At 46.3% G+C, this 24,961-nt stretch overlaps 2 protein-coding genes across 9 annotated transcripts in view; both read right to left on the bottom strand.

The window, feature by feature from the left end:
- Positions 1-807: 807 nt before the first annotated feature.
- On the bottom strand, positions 808-13,524 carry GFI1 (growth factor independent 1 transcriptional repressor). Of its 2 annotated transcripts, XM_065842181.2 has the most exons (7): positions 13,447-13,524; positions 11,449-11,680; positions 10,983-11,189; positions 6,008-6,423; positions 5,787-5,924; positions 4,037-4,202; positions 808-2,145 (listed from the first exon to the last, which is right to left on the bottom strand). In XM_065842181.2, the coding sequence occupies exons 2-7, from the start codon at positions 11,561-11,563 to the stop codon at positions 1,967-1,969; spliced, it is 1,221 nt and encodes a 406-aa protein (XP_065698253.2). In that variant the 5' UTR covers positions 11,564-11,680; positions 13,447-13,524; the 3' UTR covers positions 808-1,966. The 2 variants fall into 2 exon arrangements, with proteins under 2 accessions (XP_065698253.2, XP_065698252.2); XM_065842180.2 differs by lacking the exon at positions 13,447-13,524 and having other exon boundaries at positions 11,449-11,996.
- Positions 13,525-20,043: 6,519 nt separating this feature from the next.
- EVI5 (ecotropic viral integration site 5) overlaps positions 20,044-24,961 on the bottom strand; it is a 107,342-nt gene continuing 102,424 nt past the window's right edge. For 6 of the 7 annotated variants that reach the window (XM_065841702.2, XM_071810427.1, XM_071810428.1 and 3 more), the window contains one exon: positions 20,044-21,291. In XM_065841702.2, the coding sequence (XP_065697774.1) occupies positions 20,986-21,291 (306 nt within the window). In that variant the 3' untranslated portion in view covers positions 20,044-20,985. Of the gene's footprint in view, positions 21,292-22,233; positions 24,697-24,961 lie in introns of those variants that run through there. The other variant, XM_071810429.1, reaches the window with a different exon arrangement.

Raw genomic sequence — 24,961 nt, 5'->3', positions numbered from 1 at the left:
GTGGCTGATGTTCAGGGAGGTGGCAGGGAGCAGAAGCTCGGCGGGACCTGAGCAGTGCTGGCAGGTGGAGTGCCATGGCCCTCGGCGGGCCGGCGTGCCTGCAGGGCTGGGCCAGCCCAGCAGCCAAAGGGGGCCTCTGCTCACTGGTTTTATCCAGAATAAAAGTACAACGCTGGAAATAAGAGTATATATCCATGTGGGCACGCAAGGGTATGTGCAAGTATAAAAGCTCAGGCTGCAATGCCGCGCTCTGCTGCAAAAAGGACGAAGGACCCCTCCATCATCCTCCTCCTTCTCTTTTGTGTGGGCTGTGGCTGCCAGATGGAGCAAGCCCTGCTGACATGGCAGGCAGGCAAAAGGCAATTCTGTGAGTCCCAACAGGTTTAAGTGTAAAGGATGCACCTGCTGCTCAGGTGTCCCTGCAAACTCCCCGGCACAGACATTTAATCTTGTGGGAGGGCATTCAAGTTCCTCCCAGGCTAAGCAGGGACTTCTGACAGTCTAAATTTCCAAAGCAGACATTTAAAACTGCTGTTTCCCCTCTAAACCCTTTCATGGTGATAAGCCTATGCACAGCATACCCCAGTCTTCCGAAGTGTGAAGTGTTTAACTGAAATCAGTGGCAGCTGGACAAATAAGTATGGCAGTTGTGCTCCGTAACCACCAGAGCCCTCGCGCGAATTCTGCTGTGCCTGCATTATCTCCTCGAATACCATATCCCTGACCATCACTGGGGTATATCGTAATGGCTGACATTCACAAATGTGCTGAAGTTATGTATTAAATAAAAATCACTCAGGACCATCTTCAATACTTTATTAACTTATAACATTACTCCAATAAATATGTACCAATAAACATAGGACACTCCATAAAATCTTAATAAGGACATTTACAAACCGGTCAACAAAGTAAAACCAGCATTTTTTTTAACTGAGGTACATGCAGGGTCATTTAAGGCAAATTCAGTCAATTATACTTTTATGATTCCTGCCCACCTCAGCAGAGTTTCCATTTAAAAATTGAAAAAAACCCAAAAACAAATATACAAATGATGCTATTAAGTAGCTATTTTCCAGTTATTAGATCAAGCCAGAACGCCGAAGTCAGTAATGGTTCTGGACAGCAAGTCTGCGCCTCCTCAGTGCTCCTGCCCTCCTCAGTCAGGATCACTTGTTGGATGGGTTTGTAGTTATAAGGCATAACTCTGTGCTTTGGCTTTTCCACATCTTTCACAAGCTTCCTTCTCCCCAGTGGATGTAGCAAGAAGTAACCCCCATGCTTCAAACACATGCACACAGCCAGGCCTTGCACAAAGAGATGGCTCTCGGAAATTAAAAAGGGCCTCTTTGTTAATGCAGCTCCTGATTTGCACCAGAACAAGTGAGAGCAGGATCAGGTCCAAGCTAGTACCTTTGCTTAAAAACAAGTGAGATGTCAAACCGCACAGTTCAGTCCTGATCCTCCAGGTTTTCCTGACAGGAAACCAAGAGTGAAAGCCGTTTAGCACTAAAACTCAACCAAGGCAAGTGCTCCCTGCACCATGTGCTGATGGCTCTCTGTCCTTACCATGTAAACATTGTTATACTCATGTTTCTCTGCAAGGTGATTCAGGCTACTGGAAACTTCAAGGGATTCATCTTGGCCATGGGAAAAATATTTTACAGCTTCAGGTATTTGGTAGCTTATCCATCTTTGGAGTATCAGGCTTCATATCTAACAGGCTTATTTTCCAGTGTTATTTCAGAAACAGAGAAGAGAAGAGAGAGACCCCAGCGTTTAATTTCCGCTTTCACAGTCATTCAGGTTGAGCTGTCAATGCCTGGGCCTGTCCACTTCTCTCCAAGCTCCTGGTCAGGAAGGTAATGCCAGAGTCTGTGCTTAGGACGGGGCTTGGATCCAGCGGGAGAGCCAAGGAAGTCTGTTCTCATAGTGTTGTAGGTGCTTTCTGTACTGCAGCTGGAATTCATTTCAGGCCATGCTGTGTTTCCCGGTGTCTTCGTAAATCCACCTTTCGCTGGAAGCCTTTGCCACACAGGTCACAGCCAAAGGGCTTGAAGCCTGTGTGCTTCCGACTGTGGGTGATGAGGTTGGAGCTCTGACTAAAAGCTTTTCCACACACCTGGCACTTGTGAGGCTTCTCACCTGCACACAGAAGGTGGGAGAAAGACAGAGAGAAGGTGTGAAAGAAGCAACATGCTGCTTACGCAGGACCTGAGCAAACAGCAGACGCATGCTGGGCGTTGGAGCTAATCAAAGGGATTCCTGTGTGATTACCAAAGAAGTCATTCTTATCAAAACACATGCAATGGAGAGCTCCACAGCATTAGCTGAGCCTGCACCGCAGCTCAGGAGGCCTGGACTTGGCTGCACCTCCATCGGCCCAGTATAGTCCTGAGAGCAGCCTGAAGCATACAGTGCTGTCAGGACACCGTAACTTGTGAATTCATTCAACTACACAGGCTCTGTGTGCTTTAAACTGGCTTTGTGTCCTAGAAGCAAGTGGAACATGCAGGAAGACCCCCAGGTTGTGCTGAACACCTAACATCGATCATTATAGCATCAGCATAGGGGCAGGTGGAATAGATTGATGGGGATTGTTATGCCAAACCCCATCTATCCCAAAAGGGAGGTCCTATTCCATGTGAGCAGGATCTCAGTGCATTTTCATACTGTTTATTATCAAATAACAGATAAGAGAGAACTCAACCACAAAAACCAAGCCTGATTTTCAGAGTGGCTTTTCACCTGCAGACCCCACTGACTTCAGCTCAAGCAACAAACTCTTTGCATGTTTGAAGATCAGATTCTTAGAGCCATAAAATAATATGAAATGTGCTGGAGGCTCAGTTCACAAGCGTGTTCTGCATATGAAAGGGATCCCCAGTTCAGCTAAGAACCTGGTGTTATATTAGCAATTTAAAAGCCCAGGCACAGTTTCTGACCTCACAACAAAATAATGGTTTTGATTGATTCAGAATTTTGATGAAATTCTGCTTAATTAGGCCTCATTTGAAAAAGTTACTACAGAAATACTTTTTGTGTTCCTTCCTGAAGAGTTCATTTTCATCCAGCAAACATCTGGTGGAAAATCTTTATAAGTAATATTAATTGTTCATTAAAAGTTACAAGTAAACAGCACTACATATAATGCCATCTTTCTGCGTATTTGCCATTTTTAGGTATCACCCTTGATGTCTCCTAGTGGTCACCATCAGAAAACAGGATTTTGGCTATATGAACCTTGGATTCGGCCAGTACTCGCTGTTGTTTTGTGTCTACAAATGCTTCCGTACTTCACACATCATTCATTTGCCTCTACTTTAAGTTAATGATGCAGGTCTGAAAAGCAAGATTTTAAAGATTTCTGATAAGCCTGCCTGCTGACTGAATTACATTTTTAAAACAATTTCCTTCAGTGATTCACCTGCACTTGATTAGTTTCCATGTTTATTACTAACAGTGAAACTTGAGAACTCTCCACCTCTCCTTCCATTCTGTATCAAACTGCAGTCATTTCTCAGAAAGTCTGGGTGGAAGAGCAGACAATCTCTGAACAAATATTTAGACTAAGAGTTAGACCCTAGGCCCTCCAGTTTGGTATTTGATTCAGAGGAGGAGGCTCCTGTTGTTCCTATTGTAAATTGGTAGATCCTGAAAAAAGAAATGCTGCAATCAAATTCACCTGTCATTTTCCAGGGACCTCAGCTGTAAATCAAGGCTACATGAATATAATACCCTACAAATCATCTTACACAAAAGCCCTTTGAATAAACATTGGTGGATCCTATTAAAGGAACACTGATTGGATTGCGAGGATTTGGGTTATCTTGCAGCTGCTTTTCATGAAACCACATTCAAATTACCCTCCTTTGCACAAGTACAGCTCAGATAGCATGAACAGCAGCAGGACAGAGAGAAGTATGGGGAGGTGCATGTACTGATCCAGCTGAGGAGGAGTGGACCACTGCCGAGAGACCTTTTCAGAGACCTGCTCTCACAGTTGGGGCTGAACACCAGCAACTGCAGGGCTGACCTGTGTGAATGAAGGTGTGTTTCTTCATATCAGATTTCTGGTGGAACCGCTTCCCGCAGTACTGGCACGGATAGGGCCGGGTGTCTGAGTGGATGAGCAAGTGGGTGGACAGAGTAGAAGATCTCTTAAAACTCTTGCCACAAATCTTACAATCAAAGCTGCGTTCCTGCAGAGAGAGGAGCCCAAACACACACACGTTACACCACACCAACAATCCCACAAGCAACAAACTGCTCAGTAGCCCATCAGTGATTCCCTTTCTGCCTCAGCAAGCACTTCCGCTTTTCCAGAGAGCTGGACTGGCCTGCGGAGATGCTAGCACTGGCATGATATCACCACATGATAAAAAAGATAACGCACCCTCTTCCAGTGCTGTGCATTGCTCTTCACAAAAATTTAATTGAACAGCTTTTCCTGCTGGCACAAATGGCCAGGTGGGAGCAGCCCTGACCAATTGGGCAGAATCCACAGGCACATTTCAGCAGGGGCCTAAGACACGATCACTCCTGTGGGAAGCCAAACAGCAGCAGCACTCTGCAGAAGCCACCTCTCCCCTGTGCACAGAGAAGTGGGTGCTGAGGTCTGCTTGGCCCTCCTGGGAAATCTCTGCGGCAGGCTGACTTCTGCTGGCAGGTAACAACTAACTCCTTATTTGTAGTTCCATTAAAATTCAAGTGAAAGGTACTTAGAGCACCTAGAGAAAACAGCTTTTTTGGCTTACTACTTTAACATATCAAAATAAATGCATTAAGATCATGCTGTCTCTCTCCTCTGCCTCATTCTACCACTTTCTGCCATGATAAATCACCTGTTCTTTCTGTCCCTTAACTGCCATCATAACTTCCTCTTCCTGCTATGGTTTCATACAATCATCTTAGTTTATTTGGTTTTTAATGTCCTCTTCCTGAAATATTGTCCCCTCCATGGACATAATATGCAGTGCTGCTCTTTACATCATTGTTTAACAGGTGATATTTTCACTCATTGTGAGCTCTGCTATTACACTCATGAAATTGTAAATAAAACAGGAAGAAACCATGGCTGTATACTCTATCCTCCAAAAGCCAATCTGAAGAAGGAAGGTATGCCAGGTCAAGTGGGTGGGTGAAGGGGAAATATGGCACAATATCAGTAGGTGGAAAATGTTACAAGTCCTCCTACCAAAATTAACTACCATATTCTTTTGGTATGTGACTCAGAGGGTGTCGAGACGGGTGAAGTCTGTGCTCTATACCTGACTGGTCGTTCAGATGTTCCCTGCACAGACACAATGACTACAAACAAGGGAAGACTCACTTCTTGGGGGAGGGGAAAAGAAAGCATGAGTAGAGCTGCATTGAAAAAAAAATCACAGGGAGTTGCTTTAGCTGTTAAAAACAGTCCACATCCACATTACAACCTCCAGCTTCGAAAGTGAAAATTTATTATTTATTATCTGTTACTTTTGGAGTGCCAAAAGTGCCCATTGCTTAATACAGATGCACGCAAGGTCTGGGGAATGGAAACAAAGCCTGTGTTCTTTATTTGTTGAGTTGCTCCTTTGCTCATTAGCTGCCCACCCCTTCCTCTGCCTGCCACTATATTCTTCACCCACAACTACCTGCTGTGAGCCTACCATGTTCTCTTCTTCTCGGTTTAGATGCCCGCCTACTGCCCTATGATGGCCTTCATGGCCTTCCCAGAACCAGCCGGGGCAAGTAGCTGGCCCTGGCCCTTTGACTTTCACCCTGGCAGCCCGCCTCGCTCTCACCTGTGAGTGCACAGCCTTGTGCTGCTCCAGGCTGACTGCATGGCCAAAGGTCTTGCCACACATGTCACAGGCAAAGGGCCTCGTGCCACTGTGTGAGCGGCGCACATGTACCTCAAGGCCATGAGGTGTGGAGAAGACCTGAGGGGAGAGAGCACACAGGGTCAAGCTCACCAAGGAGAAGGGGAAGAGTCATAACCAGTGTGGGAGAAACAGATCCCTACCTTGCTGCACTTGACACATTTGTAAGAGCCAGTGCTGATGAGCAATGGGCGGCACAATAGGTCTGACTCCACTTTGATGCCACCTGGGCCCTTCTCTTGCTGCAGCCCAGGCTGTGTCTCGGCAAAGAGTCTGGGTGGTGCTGCTGGTGGCCGCTCAAACAGCCCTGGGGCTGTGGAGCTGAAGTCACCATAAAGTCCGAGGGAAGAGCTACACTCTGCACTGTAGACGGCAGGCTCAGAGCCTCGCTCGCAGAAGAGCCCCAGGGCTGAGGTTCGCTCCAGCGCTGGGCAGGGCCTGTAGCTTTGCACAAGGTGCCTCAGCTCAGAGCCACCCAGGCTGTTCCACATGTACGGTTTGAAGGGCACCGAGAAGGGGGGTGCTTCATCTAAGGACGGACACACAGATCGCTCTGAGGCTGCAGAAACAAAAGGGCATGGAAATTAGTGCGCTTCACAATCCAGGCAGTATCACAAGAGAGAGTCATCTCAGCACTCAGACTTGAGCCCAGAACCAGAACCCTGTACTTCACATTATGGTCACCCTTTCATCTCTAATGAGAAACGTGTCATATTGTATGGCAATGTCTGTGCATCCAGGACTACCTACTGACCTGCTGTCTCAGCCAGATTATTTAAAGCAGCCACTAATTTTGTCTGCTTCCATCTCTGGGTGCCCAGGTGTGTATGCACTGATCTGACTCTTGAGACACTAAACAACTCAGTCTGCAACTGCCTTTGGTTTTCTCAGTGTCCCAAGATGGGCATCAAAGCTGACAGTGCACATCTTTGAGTTCTGATGTAGATCCCACACATCCATATAATACATATGACATTACAGAGGTGCCAAAAGGAGCAAGCATGCCGAGATTCACCTGTTCAGCAAAACTAAAAACTGCTTGTTGCGCAATTTAATGCCCAAATCTAGTCTCTCAACTTCATGCCACAACTGTCCATAACTATACTACAGCATAATTGAAACAGAGAGCAGCTTCTGAGGTGCTTGAATGTCATGCCTCACTTTTTCAGAAAAAAATAAATGAGTCCTCATCTAAATAAAAACATGAGTGATTCAGATTGCTCTGAGTTTCTCCAAGTGAAGAAACTGAGTCCACCCAAAGCAGGGCTTTGCAAAATCATCAGTATAGGTCACATTAAAAATTGAAGAGATTAAAAGATTTTCCTAGCAGTCATAATCAAAGCAATCTTCCACCAGAACAAGCTCAGATGGCTTCAGTTGGCTCTAAGAGGCTCACCTTTGACAATGACCAGGGCAGTGGGCACCACAAGACAAATCACACCTGGGTGGCCCATAGCAGAGTCTGACAAAATGGCAGCAAAGCAGCCTTTGAGATAAGCATCTAAAGGTACAAATGCTCAGGGAGCCTCGCATAGAGGAAAGCACAGGTGGATAGGGAACATGAGGTACCAGACCCCAACTGTGTCAGCCAAAGATGTTGATTAATGCCCAAGGTGCTCTGCTTTCACTCTTCATCACAACAGGCAGCAGCAATGGGAGAGTCAAATGTCTCCATTGGACAAATGTTTCAGTGAGCCAATGAAAAGGTGAATCAGTTAACTGCTGAAGTGCTGATGCTTCTCAGAGATACTGGCATCCTTTAAAACTTGGGCTTCCAGAATAACCTCCCTTACACAAAAACATGTCCACCTACAATTGCTTTCTTGCTTTTTCTCATTCCTGTCAGTTTCACAGCTCCCATGGCTTTCTCAACCTTTAACAAACAAGAGGTGGGCTAGGGAAGGAAGGCATGATGTGTCAGGCTATCCATTTGGATAGGCAGATAGTTATGGAGAGTTACAGAATGGAGTGAGAAATGAGGTGAAAATTGAACTTTGAATGACTTGACTGTTTCCTATCTTTCACATAATTTCAGAGGTTAATAGTCTCAAATTCTTTCACTGAAATTAGCAGTCTTTTGGTTGGAAACATATGTGCACATATCAACTGGGACATTTGAACAGAGCGATGAAATCAAATTAGCTGACATGGTGCTGAGCATGATTTTTCCTGTTCTGCACTGACTGCAAAGTTGTGGTCAGCATCACATCATCTACCCTGTGTCTTTGCATCCAGTTTCAGTGTTGCCATCTCTCACGATTTTATCACAAGATTCAAAACTATCTTAAAGCCCCAGCTCTTGAAACTGCATGATTTCATCAGGCCCTCAGCTTTCCTTTTGTTTGCTTGTTCAACTTTTTTTTTTTCTTATAGTCAACTTCTAGCCCAGGTTGTAAAGAAAAGCATGAAAACATAAACCCTCAATATTTCAACACTAGAACTGAATATCCACAAGGTATTACTTACAATCTTGATTTCTAAGCCAGTCTGTTGAGTGAGAAGAGGGAAGGCTGACCTGATTTTTGAGACCCTGGAATTGGCAACATGGGACATGGTAAACATTGTACCACAGATCAGTTTGCGTGCAACGTTCCTTCCATCACCTCACACACTTTGGAGACCTCTCAAGCACAAGTGCAGATGAGTCACTCACACCATGCTTCTCATGGGCAAGCTCAAGCTATCCAAGCCTGTTCCCACTGTCAAGGTGACCTGCAAACCCTGCTCTGCCACACTGCAGGGAGCTTCGGTGTCTCTCTCCCCTCCACTCCACAGCTTCTAGGCCTCCAAGGAGTGAGAAAGGAGGGACAGATTCTACCTCCTCTTCCTACCAATTCTGTGAAGCATTTATATAGACCACTTCTGGGAGAAAAAACATAAATGGCCTTTTTTGAAGGCAAGGCAAACTCAGTCTGAAATGGTTGGCAACAGATTGATATGCACAGCAAAGAAAGATTCAAGTGTCCTCCTCCACAGACCACAGAACACCACACTCTCTGCAAAACTCATTTTTAGCCAGTAAAAACCTCTCTTCAAGACTGCAGCATCAACAGACTTATCAAGAGATACTAATAAACTGCTGCACTGAGCTATCAGGCACCTTCTGTATATGCAAACACATATGATTACAGACACAGGTAGAAAGTGAGGTTAAATAACAAAGTGATTTGCACTGATGGAGTCAACAACATATTAGAGTGTTAACAGGTATTATGTCTGTGCATGCCCGCCTGGATCAGCAGCACAGCACTCAAAGAAACCTGAAATCTGGCTTTCACTGTGTATTGAAGTGTAACCTGCACCTACGTTCACTTCTAGGAATAAGGGGGTGATCATACTACTCACCGCACCTGCCCTGAGCATGATTTAGAAACATAATTTCTCATCTGCCCTGCCTGTCAAAGCACAAAACCTGTGCCCCACCCAGACAAACACAATCATAGAAATCCAGTCTCTCACCAGTGCATCTTGCAGAAGTGACCTAGGCACAAATTTCAGCTTTGCAATGAATGTGACAAAGCAGCTGGAAGGCAGAGCGGATGGGGGGGCTATGAGAGGAAACCCTACTATCTAACCCTGCTGCCACTGCCTTCATCATTAATGTAACAGAACCTCTCTCAATGCATCGAGGTTCATTTAATAAAGCTCTTTCCTTATGGCGCTTGGAGTCTCTTACCTTTCTGTTCCTCCCGTGCGTGGGATCAGACAGTCCCAAGACTGGCCTCCCCCACTCCCTCCAAAAAATCTTCATCTGGGGTGTCACCCTTATTTTGCAAAGATACCTGCCCTGGGTAGCTGGATGGTTGGCAGGGAGCTAATGAGTCCCACAGCGGGGGAAGAAAGGAGTGGGAAGAAGGAAAAGGCAGAGCGGCTCTGGTAAATACCTGCTCCATTTTACTTCTGTTTTTTAGACACCTCATGAAAATGGTCTGTTTCCCATGCAGAAATTATAATTATTTGGGGAAGGAGAAGGACGTATTCGTTAGAATAAAAATTGCACACATTGCTACACTTTATGCAGAAGTATTAGCAAAAGAGAGACTGATACATTGCTGTATTTGGTCCCGTCTGTCCTTTGCACAGACTGAAACTGCCCCGTGGCTGACTGTGATAATACTGAGCAGCATTTTGAATGTTCACTCAAAGGGCTTTAGGACTCTTAAAAGACAGGGAGGCTTTAAAAATGCAAACCCACATCATTACAAACAGCCGTTGATATGCAAGGACACTATAAAGACAAAGTGCTAAATTCAGTGGGGAAACAGGACTAAATATTCGTTTGCTGGCATCTTGCTCTCAGTCGGTAAAGCTGAGACAATTTTTCCTTCACTAAGACAGCAATTTTTTTTTTCCAGCTGTCATTTTTTAACCAAGGCAATAAAAGGTGGGGTTTATATATATATATATATATTTGTTATAAAATGACACCATTGTATTCTTAAACGAGATAAGTATTTGCGCCAGGCTGGGGACAGCATCTCCCACTGCTCCAACCACATCAAAGGCAGGACGAGGGAGCTAAAGACAGGCACTGCAGCCATAAGTGTGAGTTTCCTGGATCTGGGGTGTTTAAATCTGACCGTCATTATTTTCATCTGTTTTTTACGAATACGTTTTTAGAAAAACAAATAAAACAAAAATGAGGGAGCTGGGAAGGGAGAGAGTGAGAGAGAGATCCTTTTTATAGGCAAGAAATAACCTGAAAGGGAGTTAGGGAAAACATGTAGCAGGTAGTACGAAACACAAAGTCAGCGCTGTTTACTACAGCTACATAGATAGCCTCGTATAAATTTTTACTGTGTCAAAAAAAACATCTAAACTCTGAGTAGCAGGACCCTGTAGGAAAATGCTGGGACCTTTAAAACATAACCAGCCTGCCACTAACCATTAATCAGAAACAAAAAAATCAACGGCTGATGGCATCACAACTTTTCCACAGCCTGTCACCCACTGCTCCCTTAGCAGTGGGAGACAGGCTGGAAAAGCAACCCGAAAGAGACAACCCAAAAACGAGTGGAAGGGACAGATTTGCAGTGCCCAGCCATGAGACTTAGCCCCTCGGCACCCACACAGACACCCGGCCGGACCCTCGCTGAGGGCTGCTCTCCCCTGCCCTACCTGGCGAGACGGAGGGCGAGGGAGGTCTCCAGAAATCCTCAAACTCCGACACCCTGTCACAGACGCTGCCCTCGCAGCTCGGCGCTGAATCGGAGGTGCCATCGGCGGCCTCAGTAAGGTGGGATTCCGGGGAGAAGCGCCCCTGGGAAGGCTCCGGATCGGGCAGGACTGTGCGGCACAGCCCCGTGTCCTCGGGGATCTTGCTGTCTGCAGGGCAAAGAGGGCGAGGGAACTCCTCAGTGAGGGTCGGCAGTGGGAGCCAGTCACCTCCCGCGGCGGCTCCGCTCCCACCAAGCTTTACTGCCGGACTCTCTCCAGCCTCGCATCAGCCCCTCCGACGTCCCGCGGGGGCTGCGGTGCCGGAGGGTACAGCTACCGGCCGGCGCTGGTGCCGCTGGCAACGGGGTGATGCGGGGCGGGCGGGCTCTGTCCGCCGCAAACAAGGCTGCGACCGCGGGACTCTTACCTGCACAGATCTGGGCTAGCACCGTCTCCAGCCGCAGGCTGTAGTCCTCGTCGGCGGAGCGGGGCTGGTGGTAGCTGTGCGCTTTCTTGCTCTTCACTAGGAAAGACCTCGGCATGGTGGGGTGCTGCCACGGCCGGCGCGGCCGCACTCCCTCTCCAAGCGCCGGGCACGGCGGCGGCGGGCGGCGAGCGTCACCCCCGAGTCTCCCGCGGGGCGGCGGCGGGGAGGCGACCTGCGGGGAGGCGCCGAGCCCGCCGGTGAGGGCCGGGGGCGCCGGCCGGGAGGGGTCGCTCGCCGGGGGCGGCGCGCCAGGTGGCGGCGCGCAGGTGGCTCGGGCCACCGCCCCCGGTCCCGCTCCCCTCGCCCCCCTTCCCGGAGCGCGGGTACGCGGCCTCTCGCCGCCCCCGGTCACGCTCCGGCGCCCCGACGGCGAGCCGTGCCCGGCCCGTCGGAGGAGGGATGCCGGCACGACGGCGGCTGCCGGATCGTGGGGAAGAGGCAACAGCAGCGGCCGGGCAACGTTTGTCGCACGAGTAGGGGCCTGAGGGCTCTAGGGGGGCGGTCATGTGCATCGCTGTCCCTCCGGGGGAGCGCGGCCACACTGGGCTGCATGGACGCACCGCGCCTCCATGTTTGCGCCCGCACCGGCAGCCGCGGCAGAAGCGGGGCCAGCAAAACGCACCCTCGAAACGGCTTATCGGTCACCACCACCCAGAGCAGGCTGGCCAAGGCAGGGCTGCTGTCGGGACGGGCGGGAGAGTCGTTATAAACCTGACAGCCTAAACCCGACGTCTGAGAGGCTGCTGCTGTCGGAGGGACTGATTCACCCATCCAGCGCGAACCACGATAACGCGAAAACGAATAAAACGGAATCTCTCCTGCAGCCCGCAGCTGTTGGCGCCGCGGCACCTTGCAGCTGTGAGCACCGAAAGCCGGGGCGGGGTAGAGACGAAGTGGGAAACCTCCTGTGTGTGGGGGGGTGCTGCGGGGAGCCGAGGAGGATAAGGAGGACAGTGACCGGCTTAACCAGAGCTGCCCCAAGCCTGCTCCTCGCGGGAAGAGAGGAGAGGTTCGCTCGAACCCGTCCAGCGCCGGGGACTGCCTTTGTTGTTAACACTTGACACTTTGCAAAACACGAGATTAAACCACGTTTGTTTCGTTCTTTCGGGAGACTTCGGAGAGTTGCTTTTTTTTTTTTTTTTTTTTTCCCCGTTTCACTTCTCACGTCAGTGGCCTCAGGTTTGCGAACAGGGAAAGGAGGGAAGGGGCTCGGCCCTGCCTGCCCCGGCCAGAGCAGAGCCCGCGGGCGGGGACGCGGGAGCTGCCCCGCAGGTGGTGACCCTGGCTGCACCGCGACGCCCCGGTGCGTTCGTGCCCGCCGGGGGCAGGGCCGCTCCGCGCCACCGGGGAGGCGCCGCCCCCGGGCACGGCGCCGGCCGGGTGGGAGCGTTACTGCCCAGGCCCACCTGCGCCGCGGTTTATCCTTGAGCGGGGGCTGGCAGCGAGCGAGGGGCGAGAAATCAAAGCGGCCCGATAACGCATCGGCCTTCCCGACAGCAACGGCAGCCGCAGCCGTTGAGGGGCTCCGGGCGCCAGCGCCGCGTGTTTTCGTGCCGGCGTGGCGTTTTTCCCTCCAAAAGCCACGCCACGGAAGCGCCACCGGCCTCCCCCGCCCTGCCGCCCAAGGCTGGAGCCTGCCGGGCGGGGGCCAGGCCCGTGAGAATGCGAGTCGCGCAGCCCACCTGCCCCGCGACACCTGCCCAGCTCTGCTCTCTCCTCCCGCCGGCCGTTGGCCTGGGGGCCGCACTCGCGCGCGTGGCCGCTGCTGGCGGCACGCGGGGCCCGCGCGCGCCAACGGCCGCTGCTGTGAGGGCGCGAGGCCGCGCGCGGGCCGGCGCTGAGGGGAGGGGACGTGAGGTGAGGGGACGGGAGCAGAGCGGCCGCCGCGCCCCGGCCCGCCCGCTGCCCACGCGAGGCGAGTGAAGGAAGAGCGCTTACCCATCTGGACGGGTGAGGGGAGCTGGGCTGCAGACGGGGTTTGCGCCGCAGTCTGCTAGTTTGGGTTACGTTAAATTTAGTCTCCCTTTAAGGAGCAATGGTGCCTGAGTTGGCTTTTTTTTTCTTTTCTGTCTCTCTCAACTCCTTCAGAGCTCGGCCCCCTAAACCACAAATTCCACTTCCTGAGCGTTAGGAGCTTCTGCAACAATTTTTTTCTAAAGGCCAAAGCCTCTCAAATCAGCACTGTTCCCCCTCCCCTCTCTCTCTTTCTCTCTCTTTCTCTCTGTTTTTCCTTAAATGAAAATGTCTTCCCGTATTCCACCTCACAGGGCTCGCTGAAGTGACATCAAAGTGTCATTCTGGAATCGGGTGTTTCATTTCTCTCGGGGTTCTGCTCTAGAAATTACACACATCTATCTGAACTATTCTTGGATCCCCTTCAACTTCCGCAACGAGAACAAGTCACAGATTCAAAACACAGATTGACTCGAGGCGGGCGAAGGCAGCGGGCAGGGTCCGGAGGCGCCGCTGCCCGCGCGGCCCCGCGCAGCATCCCGGCCCCGGGAGCGCGCATCCCGCCGCCGTGCGTGGCGTGATAATCGGGGCTGACACAGAGCCCTGGGCGACGGAGACCTCCCCTAGGCTAGAAATAACTTGTTGTGGAAAACTCTTTTGGGATAAATACGCCCAACGGCGCTGAAAATACCTTAAGCCCCAAGCCTAGAGGTTTGCTCATTTCCCTTCGGATTTAGGTAATGGTTAAATATGGAAAGGGTAGGCGAGATCCTCCATCACCCCCCCTCCTCGGCGCACGGTGGTTCTGTAGCTTGAGGGCGATGCAAACACGAAGGCGAAAGAGGAGCGGAGCAGGGCGGGAGGGAAGCGGTCGCCTTCCTCGCCTGCGTGCCAGTGCTCAGGCTGCTAACCCGGGGCGGCAGGCACGGGCGGCGGGCACGGTAGCGGGGACCCCCACACTGAGCAGGGGGGAAACGTGCTCCCTTCTGCAAAGAGAAAAAGACTCGTCTTGCTCTGCACACACTCCCCGATCCCAAAACACGGTTTTCCAGGTCTAGCCTCGGATTCCTGGTGCAACCAGGAAATCCGGCTCAGCTCTGCAGTATCTTTCTGAGATGGTTCTGGGCTTCGCTCTCAGACACCTCAGGTCACCAGTAACTTCGATGAGTGTAGAGCACCCGAAGTACGGCTCTGCAGCGAGCAAATCGAGATTTAAACGTTCAGAAACGACCGAAAATTATGTTGGACAAGGCAGGAGCAAACTTGAGCCTCCCTCGCGTCCAGAAGAACGCTGGCTTTGCGAACAGGTGCTTGCTTTCACCATCAACCCAACCCCGACGTATTCACAGAAAAACTAGTTACTCTGTGCCTGTGAGACCGTGTGAAACATAGGATTAACGTGACCTCCCAAAATCTAACTAAGCAAGCAAACACCACCACGAGAAAAACCGTCCAACCTTTTGCGTGATGCTCTAGCAGTGACACAAAAGGAAGTTGAAGAACACAACTGACACATCGCCCTTCACACCTCCATTATTGCCGGAAAGTTCCTGGTGCTGGGCACAGCAGTTTTGCTTACGGCATCTCTGTGTCGCGGTCTCCTTGCCGCGCCTTTGGTTGATTACTCTGAAAATCATTTACGCCGTCAGCATCAAAATTAAATGCTGGAATCAGTAGAAACAGCCAGATTAGAACAATTCGGTGTAATTTCGTGTGCGCGTCTTCGTTGACTCATTGTTTGTGACTTTTTGCAAAACTGTCTTTCTCGTTTGCCTCTGAAATGGGACGATGAACTAATAGCCTTTCGATTACCTTTCTAAACGGCGCTTTGGCTGAGCGTGACGAAAGCAACAGAAAACATTACTGTAAATTACTATTAAGGCTCAAAACCAATTCTGACTGGTTACAATGAAATACATATTCGTCTTTAGACATCTAAGTTCAAAAGGCATACATCGCTTTCGCGCGTTCGGCAGCACGGCGGTTCTCCCGCGCCAGGTGCTCGCTGTGTGCCGTCAAGCGGGATGCGCTGCAGGACACGAACGTCCGTGCCAGGCGGCCCCGCTCGGGGCTCTCCTGCGGGAGGCACCGCGCCGAGCCCCCTCAGGCTTACCCCATCTGCAGACGGCACTTTCTCACCTATTGCTGCCCACACGGCTTAAAAGCCTTCGGCAAAAATAAGGAAATCAAACGAGTCAATCAAGGGAATGCTTAGTTCAGCATACAGTCTCTCATGAAAGGGGGGATGCTCCACGGGCACCGGGAACAGACATCCGGCTCCTGGGGCGCCAGCTTTCTCAAACGACTGGAGGGGAAAGGGTCCGAAAACGCCGTTGTTCCGTGATTTACAAAACCAGCTCGTGCCTGGAGCGCACCGTGCCTCCCCAGGATTTCCTCAGGGCGGACGATTTGCTTTACGCCGCCGGTGAGGACGGGACAAGCGGAACGCGGGCGCTGTCCACCGAGCCGTGCCGAGGACGACCCGAGGCTCCCACAGGCACCTTGTGCCGCTTTAGCTCTGTCGGCGGCAGGAGCGCGGCCAGCAGCCTCCCGGCGGGCCGTGGCAGGCTCCAGGGACTGGCACAGGTTGCCGTTACGGGGAACTCCCTGCCGCACCGCTCCGACCGCTCCCACTGCTGCGCCACGTGCCCGCGGGCGGCGGCGCGAGGCCGGGCGAGGCGGGACCGGCCCGTGCCCCCTCACCTCCCTGAGGGGCCGTCAGGGCAGCCCCGGCGCGGGCCAGAGCTGCACCTGCGAGAGCCTCGGCGCTGCCTCCTCTCCCCCTCCCGGGGCTTTGTCGGCCCCGGCTCATGCCGATTCATGAGCTTTTTTCCATCTTGTGGACTTCCCGCCCTTTTTGCCTGGAGGTTGCCCCTCAGAAATATCGCTGGGTTCCTATCTCTGCAGAACAAGGGACCGAAAGAAAAGTGCTGCAGCTGCTGCAATCCATAGGTGGGACCCGAAGGCAATTTCATCTCCTTAGCGTCTGGCAGCCATTGTCCCAAGGCTCTTTCCACCCTCGAGAGGAGCTTGCTATCTGTAGTAACAGCATGCTGAGCAGAGGTGAATGGATTAAGCTCTTATTCTTGGTTTATGGTGTGACTTATGTGCCGCAGTTCAGTAACCCTCAGGATGGTCTTGGATATGCAGGAGTCATCGTGTGACACTACAAGTGCTATGTGACAATACCAAGTATTCTGCATGCCAGTGAGAAACAGCCGAAAGCCAACGGTCCTGAGTTGGTGGGGAGAAGTAATTCATCTGAAGTGTGTGTGATGGGCTCGGGATGGGTTTCAACAGAGCTACTCTAATGCTTTCCCCAAAGAGAGTGTGACATTCAGTTAAACATAAAGCCTTACTAAGCTACTGTTGAATGCAATGCTAAGTACACGATCATTACCTCATAGTGACAAAAGACGGGAAGAAAGAAACAAAAGACGGGGCTTAAACTAAGGAGGGATTATGTTATAGTCGTGTTTAAGACTGAAGAGCTACTCAACGTAATTTACTGCACTACTCACAGCAGCTGCCTGACGCCACCATTAGAGCTAAGACGACATCAGATAAGGCACCGAAGGTGGCGGGATGCAGATGATATCTTCGTGTTCAGAAGTGGCTAGACACTTTGTAACAGGAGGAAGGATTTGAAGAACGGGATTTGACAGGTTAGCTGCTTGGTACATAGGGGAGGAGTAGAAATTTCTTGTGTGTAGAAGTCAGGACTGGGACAAGGCAGCAAAGAGGGTGATTCTGTGGGGGACTCCTGAGTAAGGTATGCACTTCAAAGTGATAAAACCCGAAATCACAGTTGTCCAGAACACTTTCACTAGGAGAAGCTGCTAGAACTTGTAGCACTGTGCATTCTGTTGGGAAGTGTCTTTATTTTTTTTTTTTGGGGGGGGGGTTTAAATATTTAATTATTTTTACATATCCTGCTTATTGTTTATTTCGCCCCCCCAGCATTTTGTCACTAGCGTCTTTATGTTTCTCCTTGTGGCATAAACACGTGCTTTAAGTATGTGAGACGTTAATGAGTGGTTTTGATAGTAATTTTTCTGATTGCTGGAGAAACAAAAGTAATTTCTGCTGCTCTCAGAGCAGATTAGAAAACTAATGATCACTGAGCATGAGCTGGAGCAGGAAAGTGACAGGAGGCTGTGGTGTTGAAGGTTGGGATGAAAAGAAGGATTCCGGCTTTGGGAACGAGCAGATCCAGAACTTATTACCTCTATTATGAATAGGAGGAAGTTGAATCAACGGCTTATAAAATGTGGACTATGAAATGATCTCAGAAATTTTAGTGGGAATTGCACATACAGTTGAAAACTGAATTTAATGGAAAATACTAATCTGTGAATGTCTATGTAGATGAGGCCTGTATTTTGTCAAAAAACATGACCAACATGAACAAACAATTGTTGAGCTGTGAATGTAATATACATTTCTTAACTTCACAGATATACTTTTTCCCAGTTTTTCAGAGATGTTACAAACTTCCAATATGTGAAATGAAATTACTGAATTAAAAAGAGGATTCATCATAAATGGTATTAGGACCTAAAATATTCACTCCCTTAGCCTGTAGAAATAAGAAAATGTAAATATGGAGGCTTCCCTAGCTAGGGAAGACGTTTGATAGACTGGGAAAGCAGAACCATTTTCACTACCAAACATAAAACGTCATTCATATGGAAACTGTATATAGCAGAGCATCCCCCTTCCCTGTTTTACCTGTCTTCTCAGCTGCAGCACTTGCATATACAAGAGTCTTAAGTTTTCGTTTTTATGTGCTTTTATTACCTTATGCTTTTAGCATTCATATTGAGCTCTTGCAGCCTGCATGAAAAGAGCACATCTAAGATAATGGCAATGTTTGTTAAAAGGTCATGCCAACGAGGTCATGGTGTGTAGCATAATTCACGTTTTATTTATTGACACATTAGTAAATATATTATCTATGCTGTTGATGACTTGAGGTTATTCGGGTGCATATTCAGATTATAATATGCATAGGCAGAGAGTCATTTTTTGGCAGAATAGTTGCAGAAAAAGCAGGATGATCCTGAACAACCTCTCAGCTTGTCTTCATAGGATATTCTGTGCATAACTAAGTCTTCTGAAACTGCAGCATGTTCAGTGACTGACCTTCACCACTAGACTAGATGCAGTTAGTTGGATAAGGAATTTTGTTTCTCCCTTGATATTTTTATTTATGCTGTTATTCAGTATGAGTATTTATTCTATTAGTATACTTTAAAACCACAAAAGTTCAGGAAATAACCTTGCCAACTGATCTAATTTGCTATCACTTGAACAGTAAGGCAGTTATTGCAAAATCGTAACACTTCACTGTTCAAACAGGATTTTTATGGCTCTCCAACTGAATTTTGCTCCTGCCACTTACTATGGAACACTGCCTTTAAAAGAGACTTGCAGCTGGTATTGATGATAGGCAAGGAGACATTTGTCACCCTATCCCCTTGGGCAACAATTATCCAGGTGCAAACATAAGTTACCAGATGCTCATTGGAAGGGAAAAAAAAAAAGATAACTGTTACTTGTTAATGAACAAAAGTGCTCCTGATTTGGTTTTGTATACATGAAATTTCCAATATGCATCAGAATCAGTCAAATAATCCACCTCAGAGATGGCAATTTCCACAGGCTATACTGGGAACTACGTATTTACAGGTAGGATGTGGGGAATTTTGCAGAAATGCTGAAAGCAAGTTAGGGGCCACAGAAATCAGTAACTTCGAATTTAGCACCCGGCTGCTTTAAGATTGAAATTTGATTGCACCTGAGCAGATACTACTGTTGAGAGGCCCAGAATATGCTTCTTCCCTGAAACCTTCCCTACCATTCTTTGAACATTTGTTATCTCCTCAGTTGTGCTGTTTCTTTCTGAAGACACATTCAAAATAAAAGTAAAGAAAATGCTTAACAGGACCAGGAGATGTGTTCAGCAGTTTGCTTCCACACTTTTGCAGTTTAAAACAACTATGCTGCTTCTCATGGCTAGGAAGACAGTTAACACACATACTGACTCTCAGTACCAACTTGTGCATGGCTTTTTTTTTTTTTTTTTTTTTTAATTAACAGAACAGTTGCAAACATTGCTAAAAAATAAGTCTTAAGGATTCTTTAATTACGCAAGATTGCAATAATAGCTGCGATTAAGAATATTCTTGACTAGAACGTGTCTGAGAGGGCGAGTGTTCATATGACCATAGCAGAATATCTTGTTCTGTTCAAGCTAGGGCCATTTTACTTGTCTCAATTTTCAGGATAATGTGCAAGCAGAATGCTCACATCAGCTCCTACTGCTTTGCTGCATCACAGCTATTTGGTGACAAGACCAATAGCTAATTTCCTAGATAGATCTGCAAGATATAACTGTAAGAAGAGTGAACTTACATATTTTTACTGCACTGACCATGCATTCATTAGAACTAACTGTAAGACATGAATAATTTTTCACCTTATTTGAACTAGCACTCTAATCTAGAGCCAGCGAGTAACTAACTCTGCAGTAACCAAGGTCTGTAGCCTAGAAGTGACTAAACAGTAAATGCTGCAACCTTGTTAAATCATGAAAAATTTATTTTCATTACATATATATGAAGGTAAAAGATTTCAGTCAATAGTGTTTTGAACAAGCATTTCCAACATGAACCTGTTAGTGTAGCTAGGCTGAAACTTAAAGTTAGTGTTTTGCCTTTATTTAGTAATTAATTTATAATGTGTATATACAGAATTCATTTTCCTGTTAGAATACCAGAGACAGTAATATCGCAACATTTACATTCCTCATATAAAATGGTGTAATGTACATTTTCAGCTTGGTGTAGATATATAAATATGTACAAAATAAACATTATGGTAATTAATATATTCAGACCAGGTATTATTTAGTAACATCAAAAGCAGATGCACATAGATTTAAGTGAAAATGGTGAAAAACACCTTTATGACATTAGTGACCGTTATTTCCATATATGAAGTAGTACAGACAAAGGCTCCTCTTTCAAGCCTTCTGTGGGCATCCAATAACTTTAGTAAAAACAAAAGTAATCGAGAAGCATAAGATAATTATACATATATATATGTGTCATGATCAGATGGTTTACTAGAGTCCATCTTGATCAAAAATGGATAACAGTGTAAAACATACACATTTGTTCAGAGCATAAAATATTGCACAACAGCAATTTCTTTTGAGGAAAATAATTCCTGTGTTTGTGAACAGCAAAAATGGTTCTTACGCATCAAAGAAATGATATATTTGCAGTTTCTAAACCAAGGAACATTCAGTAATACTGTCAGAACTGTCATCCATCAACTTCCTCCCAGCCTGTTCTATGGCAATGGTATGTCATTAGCGAGATTTGGCAAAGAGAGAAGGCAGATGAACAGTACATGTATATATTTATCACAGGCTAGACCAGATCCAATAGTTTCAGTTATCTGACAACTTCACCCTTAAAGAAGCATGAAATCCCTCAATGCTAGTCACAGTGATAATCACACAGTAGTAGAGTAAGATTCCATTCTTCTCTGCTTGGAAACCATCTTATCTGAATTCCCAGTCTGAAGGGTACTTTCCTCAGCATCACTGTCACTGCTGTCTATAACTGTGTGATCCAAAGCCATCTGACCAGTCCTTCTGTGTAGATGAAAGTTCACCCCACTCTCCTGTATGGAGTTAGTTATAAAATCTTCATCAGAAGAATGAAATGATTCATCATCTCCTGTGAAATGGTTGACAATGTGAATCCCATCAAAAGTGGGTTGGTCTGAGAAGTCTCTCTGGCCTTTTAGACATTTGATCTGTTAGAAAAAGCAGAAGTTAACAATTAATCAGAGCTGAAGAGTCCAGAGTTAAAAAAAAGGACATTTCCAAGAGATTTCTCATTGAACTGTTACTGGATTAAGTTAAACACTAGATCTAGAAGCAGCACATTTGATGATTGCTTTGAAACTCAGCTGGAATCAGAACACAGTGACTTCTCACTCTGGCTGCCCAAGCAGAGACCTTGAAAGAATGTCTTAAATGGTACTTGGAATTTTCAAAAATTCTTCTTCCACCCACACAGTATTTCAGTTTTAAGGCTTAATAATCAAGGTACCTAGTAGAATCACTAATGACAGACTCGTCCAGGCTATTTACTCCATCTTTAATATCCCCACAAGGATGGCTTAGAGTTAGTTTTCTAGAGTGGCCTATTTGTTTTGACAGCACTTTGAGCCTTCACATCTTACTTTTACAGCTCCATTATTTCCCTTATCACCTAACTTCTCACTTGAGAAAAGCCCTCCCCCAATCCCAAAGAGCAAGGTCCCAAGTGAATATTGCTAGTTGCACATTGCCACAGATTAAAAAAAACCCCACAACAAACACAACCAAAAACCCAAACAACCACCAAACCAACAAACACCAGAACAAAAAACCTGAACAAAAAAACCCCAAACAACCACAGAGAATATGCTTAGCTCTGTCTACAGTGTAAGATCAAGCATCTTTTCATTATCTAGTTCAGATCCAATGAGATTTCAGATCAAGAAGTAGGAGAGAAACTTCTCTTTGTACAGCATAAATAGATTGTAGTTTCAATTTAAAGAGAACATCAAACAAGATAAAAATAATAGTCAGATCATGGACAGATAGGATAATATTTTAATTCAAGATGCACTGTAGAATGAAACTATTATAAGCATGCATTCAACCTATGCACAAGTAAAACCTGAAGTTCTGAAGTCTGGCAAGTCCCCTGTTAATTTAATGAAAATAACTGCAACTGATGGAGGACATTCCTGAGGTTATTTTTTTTTTTTTTAGAATTTCACTTTTGCTAGCTTTCAATTGCAACTACCTCAGGGTCAGTTTGACAATCTAAGAGTATTAAGACAAAAAAATCCTAAGGATGCAGAAAAACATTAAAAATGCGTTACAGGAACTTCCTAATGTCACTGTGGAAGCTCAAAAAGGAAAATGCACCAAGTGCTATTTTGTAAGGGACTTTTCACAGTAACAGAGACCTGGAAAACAGAAAGAAGAAAAAGCCTGAAGAACTTCTTTACACAAACCTATTTGATGTTTCAGAAATCTGAAGCAATATTCACTTTGATAAATAAAAAGCTCCCATAGGTCCTTGCTGTTGACACCAATAGAAGATATTACCTGTCTATTTGAGGAAGAAAGGATCTCTACTTACCATGGGCTTATTCAAAATATGAGAATAAAACTATTTGAAAAAAGATCACAAGAGTCATAATCATGCTAGAAGCCATAAAATCAGATGTTAATGGCATGTAAAAGCTCCAGTTTTTAATATACATCCAAACGTCTCTGTTAAGAATATGAGTACATGCTGTAGATCTAAACCATTGTTGTAACTGCACATGCTAATGTTAAGTTTTCTTGCATTTTCTTCACATACACATAGGCTGCAGTTGTTTCATGAGGAGCTTGCTTGTATAAAGGCAAGCAAACCAAAAAGTTCCACACTTGCACAGCGTAATTCATGATGTAAACAAAATCAGCTTATGCCAAATATTAGATACTGGACAGTAACATGTATCTGGAATAAAAATTTTTTACTAGCTTATGTATTTAGATGCAGAAACCCTGATATAGAGATTCTTGTGTTATTTAGACATATTATTCCTAAAAGTATCCTGCAATGTGACCAGATTGGCTGCCACATGAAGTTTCAAAACCAGTTATCAATTTTAGTCACTATGAAAATAAAACACAGAAAATCAAACCAAAACCCAACAGTTTATCTCTGCCCTCACCACAGAAAAAAAATCTCCACTGTACAAGTGGACTACATATTTTATATGAGAATAAGAAATTACATGCTTTAGGTCTGCATAGTTAAGCCATTGGTTCAGCTGACATTATTAAGCTGATACTCAATGTTAAGTGTTTTGAACATTCAGAAAGCCAAGATAATTACTTCAGCTGTTTTCCTAATGACTTTCAAACATGATACCTTTAGATGAATTTATTTAGGTAACATGGCAAAATCATGGCTTCATGGTTTTAGGCAGTAGCCTTTCCAGACATCAAATGAGAGTCTGTGGAAAACACTCCTAGTGAAAAAATAACGAATAAGTTTTTATAGTAACAACATAATCGCCTTGATTTTGTTTTTAGTATACTTCCTATTGATGCCCAATATTGTCTTGTCTTGGCGGCTGCTGCACACTAAGCCAATGATGTCAAGAAGACTCTCAGCAACAACTTGAAAATATATTTTCCAATTTGTAACTACCAATTCTGTGTTTGCCATTATATAGGTATGGCTTAGATTTTGCTGTTAATAAATTACCTAATTCACAGTGGAGCTCATTTGTCACCTAAGAGAGACTTGAGATTCTTGCCATCAGTGTTTTATTTGAACATGCAAAAAGAGCTTAAAGTAGGAAGTAAAGAATTATGCCAAGATCTTGTCATTTGTGTAGCATATCAAGATAGTAAGGACTTGGAGCGGGGGGTGCATGGAACCCCTACTTCTATTCTATCCTTAATCATTCCACCTGAAGGAAGACAGCCTTTTTTCTTGCAGCCATGTTGAGCATAGCATGGACTTACTCCCCGGAGTCAGTCACTTATGTCTTCTTTCGTACAAAGAGCCAGTATTGGTTAAAGCCTTTCAGTTTTGGGTCTGGCCCTCCTTCGTGTGAGGGGAACTAGACCTGTGTCACCCTGACAAGTAACATTCAGATGAACATTAGCAGTTTCTTACTGCTTCAGTTTTGCAAGAATCTCAAATCAGACCACATCTGGTAAAAACAAAACAAAACCAAACCAGGTCTGGTAAACCCACGTTTTGTTTTTAATTCTCAAATCCAGGTCATATTGTCTAGATGACTGCAGCTTCAGCCCAGTTGAAGATGTGCTGTAGTCAGCGCGTTCACATAGTCTTTAGGACATTTCAAAGGGTTAATAACATTACATGACTAAAATATATGTCATCATTATCCATTAAAAAGCCAGCTGAATCAAGAACAGAATGTGTTCGCATTTATATACCTTCTCATGCCAAAATTCAGAATTTTACAGACAAACTGTACGTCCTACTGGTTGATTAATGAAAAGACTTTTACTTGTATGTACTCTTAACACGTAAGAGTGTACTTTCACAAATTCAAAAGAGCTGAAAAAAAAAAAAAAGGCTAACAATCAGACCCTTGAACCTCAGAATAAACTTTCTTACCTGATGCTGACTGCCTCATCAAGTCAGGCATGAAGGAGAGACAGTAAAGAGAAATTTAAATGGTTTAGTACAGTTCAAAAGTTCTTCCACGTTAAATCACAGAATAGTTTGAAGGGTGCTAGTCAGTTGCATGCAAGTTATATTTCTAAGCCCCTGTGCTTTTTAAATAGAGAATATAGGTCAAATTTTCAACTGGGACTTTGTGAAAGAGAGTTCTACTTCAGCTCTGGGAGACATTTTTATGTTGTAACCTGTGAGGTTTGTGTTTTTTTTTA

The sequence above is a fragment of the Patagioenas fasciata genome, chromosome 6, assembly GCF_037038585.1.
Source record: "Patagioenas fasciata isolate bPatFas1 chromosome 6, bPatFas1.hap1, whole genome shotgun sequence".
Taxonomy (NCBI): Eukaryota; Metazoa; Chordata; class Aves; order Columbiformes; family Columbidae; genus Patagioenas; species Patagioenas fasciata.
The sequence above is the reverse complement of the archived record's forward strand: the minus strand, read 5'-3'. Positions and strand labels throughout refer to the sequence as shown.